The sequence below is a fragment of the Diospyros lotus genome, chromosome 15 (assembly GCF_014633365.1).
Source record: "Diospyros lotus cultivar Yz01 chromosome 15, ASM1463336v1, whole genome shotgun sequence".
Classification (NCBI taxonomy): Eukaryota; Viridiplantae; Streptophyta; class Magnoliopsida; order Ericales; family Ebenaceae; genus Diospyros; species Diospyros lotus.
In genome coordinates this window covers 31,694,076-31,701,973 of record NC_068352.1, presented here as the reverse complement: position 1 = coordinate 31,701,973, position 7,898 = coordinate 31,694,076, and the positions used below count along the sequence as shown (strand labels likewise).

The window sequence follows — 7,898 nt, the reverse complement described above, 5'->3', positions numbered from 1 at the left end:
TCATGCAAAAGCAGTAATTCCAAGAAATGGTAGCTACTAAATATTTACGTGATAATTGTTTTATTAAAATATCTTAAATTTTTACTAAATTTATTTTTTATTAGTCATTTTGATTGTTTTTGAGCATCTTATAACTATATTTTATTTTAGATAAGGTGTCCTTATTATATTTATTTTTAGTATTTAAATAATTTTTTTAATTGATAATAAATTTATTGTGCTTTGAATTATTTAATTAGTTAATAAAATTATGTAGATGTTGAAAATAAGATACAATAAATATGTCTTATTAGAGAATAAGACGTATTTATTATTATTTTCTTCAGGATATAAGTAGAGCGATATGCTAGTGTCAATCTAGTTGGTCGTGAGTTCAATTCTCACCCTCTCACATATATGATTTACTTTTTTTGACGTAATCAAAAACATAAGTGTCAGATATCACACAAGAATAATCATTCCAAGATATATCTATTATTGTCTAATCATTACTATCAAAATTTAAGACAATAGTTAGTATCACCCTTTATATAGTTTATCAGAGTGGCTCATACTATGCAATATGCACCAAAAACAAAAATTGAGTTATTGCATAAAAAAATAAATATAAAAATTAAATTAAGTTAAAAATATAAATTTAATAAAGTAATTAAAAGAATGAAACCCTGGAGGGTGTGGAAGAGCAGCGTGATGATGCATGGGATGGGAGCGTGAGGGTGACGTGTCATGGACTCAAGTGGGGAAGTTGCTTGGGCCGAAAGGGAGTGTGTGTGGTCCATGGCTAAACTTGCTTCCCCTTTTTTTTTTTTTCGAGATTTGCAACCCAATTATCGGAATTAATTAATCATGCCGAAATTTGGTGACCGATATCTTGGGAAGATATTTAAGGCTTGTGTCTCAAATTATTGAAGAGTTACATAATTTATTAAATTTTAATTTTAAAATTAAATTATTTATTATATTTTAAAATTTTGGTTACATAAATTATTATATCTTTAAATCTGAGATTAATTTAGCTATAATACTTCAAAAAATTTTGTATAAGTTATTATATTTGGTATTTTCAGTCTTTCTCTTTTTTTATGTCTTTCTCTTCTCGATTTTTTTTTCAATCCCCGGCTTTGGTATCTTCAGTCTTTTACTTTTTTAAAAACAATTATTTTTAATTTGATAAATTAGTTAAAATTATCATTTAAAGTGTTAATTTATTTTATTTTATTTTTTTTACACGTCAACTCGTATGTATTAAACGTTCTAACTCAATTTTAATGAGATGTACAGTTGACTTGAAATGTATGATTCATAAATGTAATTAAAATAGTGAACAAATTAAATTATTATATAAAAAAATTAAAATACAAAAATTAATTATAGATTTTGCCCTCAAATTGTAAAATACATATACAAACATGTGTGTATGTATATGTATGTGTTATTATTTATTGTTGGGATTGTCAGACATCACCATTAGATGCATGATCCAACGTTGCTGTAGCTTCTGATGTCGCTAAGCATTTACGGGCCGTACATTTGTTTGGTATGTGGTGGTTTCTTGTTCACCCAATTGGTTGGGGAGTTCCAAGCGGGGTCTAATTTCAAAAAATAAAATCATAATACTTCGATTATAACATAAAATTTAGAGTTTAGAATTCAAAATACTTCAAACTCGTATTTTATCTTTTAAACTTTATATGAAAAGTTTATCACCTCATGAATTTTAAATTTGACATATTGAATATTTGGGATTATCGCTTTTACGCGATCTCCCGCTACTCTTGCCCTCGATTTTGATAAATAAGATAAATTATAGATTAATATTTTGTCTCACTGTGCAAGGCAAGGAATTGAACCCATAATCTATTAGTGCGAATCTCAATTTATCGTGGGTCAATCGCTTGATTTGTGCTATAGGAGCTGACGTATTAAATACTTAATCTTTATAATTTATAACTATTATCCATCTAATTATGTAATAAGTATTGAGCGTGTAATAAAAATATCATTAAGTATATAAAAACAAAATAGCAAAACATCAAATCCAATTACTGGTGGATTTCAAACTCAGCAATGGATAGATTGTGAGTCGCCAGTTGTAACAAAGAAGACAAGGAATGATAGATTAATCGCAAGTCACTGGTTGGAGCAAAAAGAAAATGAAATTGTAGGTCAATCACGACTAGTGAGTCATCGATTAGAGCAAAAAGGACCAAGAATGGAGGGTGGGTTGGTTGTGGGTTGTTGATCGAAATGAAAAGGAATGAGGAATGTGAGTTAATTGCTAGTCGCCAATCCAAAAAAAAAAAAGGAAAAATGGGTAGGTTGTGACTTATAGATCACCAGTAGGAGTAAAGAGGAAAGGTCGAGATTGATTAAAATGGCAATGTTCGATGGAATACTTGATTCTTCTGTTCTAGTGAACAAAAGATGAGAGCAAATACGACAACTAAAAAACGAAGAAAAAGTAAAAGGAATGATCGGTTCGGTTGATTCTTCTTTTGTTTTATTTTTCTTTTTTCTACCTCACATTTCGTGCAACTCACTCATTATTTTAATTCAGATTACCTAGTCAATAGATGTAAATTAGAAAAATTAAATATTCAATAAGTTAGATTTAAAATTTAGAGAATAATAAGCTTATTCGTATAAAGTTCAAAAAGAAATTAATTTAACCTTTAAAATATAAAATTTTAAATTAATTAGAATCGTGTTACATCTAACCGTCGTGGTAATAATTTCAAGTTATACAATCTATGAATTTAAATAAATATTTGATGATATGATTGATAATAAAATTTTGATAAAATATTGTCGGGAATAAAATTTCTCCCGAGTGTATTACCAACCACACTTCTAGTTATATTGCATGAAAATAAAAATGAGAAACGTTTTTTATACGAAATAGAAATGCGAAAACGAATATTCTTCTAAAAAGTTAAACATAAATAATGTCCAAAACAAAAACGAAAAACGTTTTGGTAACAAAAAATTGGCTCCTCCGAACCATTTTCGTGGAACATAGACTTCTAGTGTGTTTATATATATAAATGTTTATGAATTTATTTATTTGTATATGCTGCCGAAAGGGTAGCTAGGGATTGTGAACTCCCCTGCCTAATGGGACCTAACCTAACAAAACAGAGCAACAGAGTCTACCAGATCCTCATCCACACAGATGCATGATATTGATATGTCACTAGGCACTGCACCAAAACCTATACGCTACAGCTTGCTTGCGGCAACTTTAGTAATTAATTAATCTATATACGATTGTTATGACTAACGTACATGCCTTAATATTTGTTAATTAAAATATATATAAAAATTATTTCATACTTTTATTTTTTTAATATATTTATTAAAATTATTTAACAATCCTTAAAAAGAATTCAAGCGATTTCTTATTTGAATTTTTTCAGATATATTTAGATAAATATATCTTGCCCCTTATAGATAAAAAAAAATGATACTTATATTTTTTAGTGTATTTTAAAAAATTTAACGAATAGTTTGATAAAATTTTAAAATGATTCTTAATTTTATTTTGATTATTTCATATTTTAATTTAAAAAATATTATAATCTTATCTTAATATAATTTTATTTTTCTCATTTTAACAAACGCTACATAAAAGGATATAAATTTTACCTTCAAGCTCGTTCGATTGACATGTGCACACAAATTAGTATCATTTGTTTACTTTGATGTATATACATATGTTTGTAACGATATTTATTTACCACAAACAAATAATTTAAATTAATTATTGATCGGTAACGCAAAAAAAACCCAAAACACTTGTGTCATCTAAAATAATCTTTTTGTCATTATTAGGATGAAGTCATGGTGGTGGGTAGGGCTTACATTTATGCAGTTGAACAGTTCCATGAAATTAATAGTAAGTAGTGGGGGGGGGGGGGGGGGTGGAGATTGATTAAAAATTAAAATTTGATTCCTTAAATTAAACCGGCCATTAAGGTTAATTGGCTAACGGATAAGGATAATCTTAATAACTGCCGGCAGGCCGTCAAATTTTGGCCTTTTGCTACATGCTTTGTTTATTTTATTTGCTAAGATTGTCTTTTATGTTACATTAATTAATTTAGTGCTTTCTTTTATGTCAAAAAGAATGTGCCGAGATTTGACTTCATGTACCAACATGTAAAATAATTAAATATTTCAAATTGCTACTGGCTTGACAAATTTTGACATATAGAGTGATGATACTGGTAGATTAATACATTATATTATATGTCATATTAATATAGATATGTAATATATTAATGTATAAATATAATATTAAGGGTCAAAATTAAGTATCTAAATAATATTTTTGTTATATGAAATTCTGTATATTTTCTATTATTATATATATAATAAAACCAGGTTTTATCTCAAATCGAAATCTCCCATATATCTCTTGTTTTGTTTTGGTTTGTGAGTGTATTAGAGGGTGACCTTTGATGCCCATTCATTGTTTATTAAAAAAATTGTATATTTATTATGTTGTGAGAAATGTATTATCCGTATTGGTGGTATAGATTCATATGTTTTTATTTTTATTCAATTTTCTTTATCAGTCTTGGTCTAGACTCTAATTAAAGTTGTAGATGCTTTGATTTTTTTTAATAAATACTTACTTTAAAAAAAAAATGAAGGCCAAATAAATCGATCTAAGTGCGAACAAAACTCAACTTGGCCCAACCCGTAATCGTTATATGGTCACATCACATGGAAGGAATTACATGTATTTGAGGATGGGCAATTGCCAACCTCTCCCCTAATTTCTAAAATTGCCCTTAGCCTCTTAATGTCATAAATTATTATATCCTCTGACACTTGCCTTTTTAAGTTATAATTTATTAAAATGAGTAATATAAGATTGTATTAAGATAAGGTTTGAATGCTTTCTGAACTAACATATAGAATGATCAAAATAAGACTGAAAAATATTTTAAGATTTGTATCAAATTATTTGTAAAATTTCTTATAATGCACTGAAGAAGATATGCATTATTTTTGCTTATCTATAATGTTTAAAATATGCTTATCTTGAAAGAGGGAAGACATAAACATATTTGAAAAATATCAAATAAAAAATCACATGACTTCTTTCTCAAGAGTCACCAAATAAATTTAATAAATATATTGAAAATGATAAAAGTTTAGAATATTTTTCATATCTTACATTTTTAAATCTATATTTTAATTAACAAGTATTACTTAAATAAAAAAAATTAGGGGCAATAAAGTAATGTCAAAAAAATTTAGTATATAGACTTAAAATTTTCACCCCTTACTCAAGGTCCTAACTCCATGATTGCATGGTTATATATCTGTAAATGCACACACATATATGTATATATGCTAAAGGTAAATAATTAAGTTGTTGATCAATCTTAAAGTGCCATGTGGCCCAATTTGAATAAGACACGTGAACCAAGAAAAAATCGACATATGGGTACAATATTGATGAGTTGGTTTGAATGTCGCCTAAAAGACATTTAGGACCGCCACCAAATGAGATTTAGTATCCTAACTATTAATGAGCATGACACATGACTTGAGCCCCTAATACTACATTCTAACCATGCTTGTTCAAATCCTAATAGAGTCCTTAGTGAAAAACATGCTCAAACTATGTGTTGTGCAAATTATTATAAAAATTCTCAATTATCTGACTATAAGTTACTCCGCTCAACGTCTCGTTGCCATACACTATCTTAAGAGGGGTAAAGACCTTGAAGCTGCAAAAGATTGACGGATGTTACCATGGACCCATCCTCCTACCAACATCAATATACACTCGCAAAAGGATGTTGGCTTAGGTCAATAACATGAATCAGATGCTACCTCCAAAACCATAGAAATCACAAAGCATATACTTGCCGTGCAACCCTGTTCTTGATTAATATAATACATAAACATTAACCATTGATCAAGCCCATCCTTTCCCCAAAGATGAATAAATCAATAAATCAATTTAATTTATTCAGAAAATCTTCATGTATATATATATATTTATACGTACACACATATATACACGAATTACTATAGTTTAATTGATCTTTATACATAACGTACGTAAACGTATAAGACAGTTAATCGGACCACAGCCGGAAAAGCTCATCCAGAGGCTGCAGCTCCGTGAGCAATCTGTCAATGTCCTTAAACGAAGCTGCCCTTGGAAATACCGGTCCGCCGGCGGCGGAAACTGCAGGTGTCTGAATTACTGGCTGATTATTGGGTGGTTGGCCTGCAGAAGCTGCAGGATTGGCGGGGACGACGGAGTCCTTGCCGGTGAGTCTCTGGACGACGGACTTGAAGCTGCTGGCGTCGGTTTCCACGAACTGGGTCTTGATGTAAACTATCTTCGGAGGCTGCCCATTGGCATGGGACATTGCAAACTTCTGATGGGATTGAGCTGTGCTGCCCCCTGCCGCTCCTGGGCACGGTGGAACTGGAATATTTATACGGGTTTGGAAGCGTGGGGAAGAAGAAGAAATTAGTCAATGGAGTGAAATGCGTTGTACTATACGGATTAGTCGGCTGGACCAGATGTAGAAGAAAGAGAAGATGTCATTAGTTGACCGTTGGGAGGGAATCTAGAATAAGAAGACGGAGCATATGATTGGGTCAAACGCACGACGTTTGGGAAAATCTCATCCCCCATGGAGGTGACTGGAAATTGCCTGTGGGATCTTAGGGTTTTTTTGGTGAAGAAGATGCCAAAAACTGGTTGCTGGGCCGTGGTGATCGGTGCATGATCTCGCCAGCGCCACCCTGCTGGCGTCATCATCGCGGCCTTTCGCCCCCGCTTCTGCTTCTCTGCAGGGTTGACTTGCATAATTTGTTCTCGTTGGTTATAATTTTCCTAATTAATTTTGTCTAATATGCATGATTTTGTGTTGTTTAGTGAATGCACAAAATTAAAATATAAAAAATATGAGTGTCATTGAAATAAAGATAAAAATGAGTCGGGCCTAAATTGGGTGTCTCTTTCGTTCGTGTCATTTCTGTATTTTATATATTTTTTAAAATTATTATCGATTAATTTACTTAAATTTTTATTGTCATCTATAATATAAGAGTTGCTCATTAAATACCATAAACTAAATAGATTAACTCATATACAAATTTCTTCTCTCGGTGAGATTTTTTTTCCTTTCATTTGTACTCTCTCAATTGAATTTTTTTTTTTAGTCTAAACTCTCATTTTATTTATAGACAAATATGGTAACTAATAATTGTCATTTTTAAATTAATTAAGATAGTTTTTTATTTTTTATGATTATTTTTTAAAGAAAATGAGTTGTTAACTATTGGTTGGTTTAGATATATATACTTAAAGTTTATTCAACGTACATTAAAGAGTAACGATTGTATATTTTTTTTTTATTAAAAAGTATTAACATGATACATTTTTTATTTTTTTGTTATTTATTTATTTATCTTTTAATTAATCAATTGAGGCCCATGATTCCTTAGCCCCTTTTGTGTCCCCCAAATGAATGGGATCATGATTACCACTTTATCTATTCCACTTGAGCATCATCACAAAAAGGGGTATGTGAAGTCAAAAGTTCATATGATAAAATCATAAAAATATTTCAAAAAAAGAAAAATTATGGGCTTTAGTGACAAAGATATGGGGTACTTTCAATTATGCAATAATGGGAATATATATTATATTTATTTAATTAAACATATTTGAGGTGAGGAAGCAACAAAGGGCGACCATTAATGGGTATTGATTTCAACATTGATTTGTCAACCCCTCATTGTGGGAAGTGGGGAACAGTCCATAATGTTGAATGCTTGCTTCCAAAGTCTACATGGGAGAAAATTGAGGGTTTCAAGATATTTTTTTAGGTCATCATCATGATGGTGATGATAACGAC

At 30.1% G+C, this 7,898-nt stretch overlaps 1 protein-coding gene across 1 annotated transcript; it reads right to left on the bottom strand.

Moving 5' to 3' along the window:
• Window positions 1–5,964: 5,964 nt before the first annotated feature.
• LOC127792386 (VQ motif-containing protein 10-like) lies at window positions 5,965–6,638 on the bottom strand. Its single transcript, XM_052322862.1, has one exon. The coding sequence runs from the start codon at window positions 6,396–6,398 to the stop codon at window positions 6,099–6,101; it is 300 nt and encodes a 99-aa protein (XP_052178822.1). The 5' UTR covers window positions 6,399–6,638; the 3' UTR covers window positions 5,965–6,098.
• Between the last annotated feature and the right edge of the window lie 1,260 nt (window positions 6,639–7,898).

Coding starts and splice junctions, on each gene's coding strand:
- LOC127792386 (XM_052322862.1), bottom strand. CDS start 6,398: ATGTCCCATGCCAATGGGCAGCCTCCGAAGATAGTTTACATCAAGACC.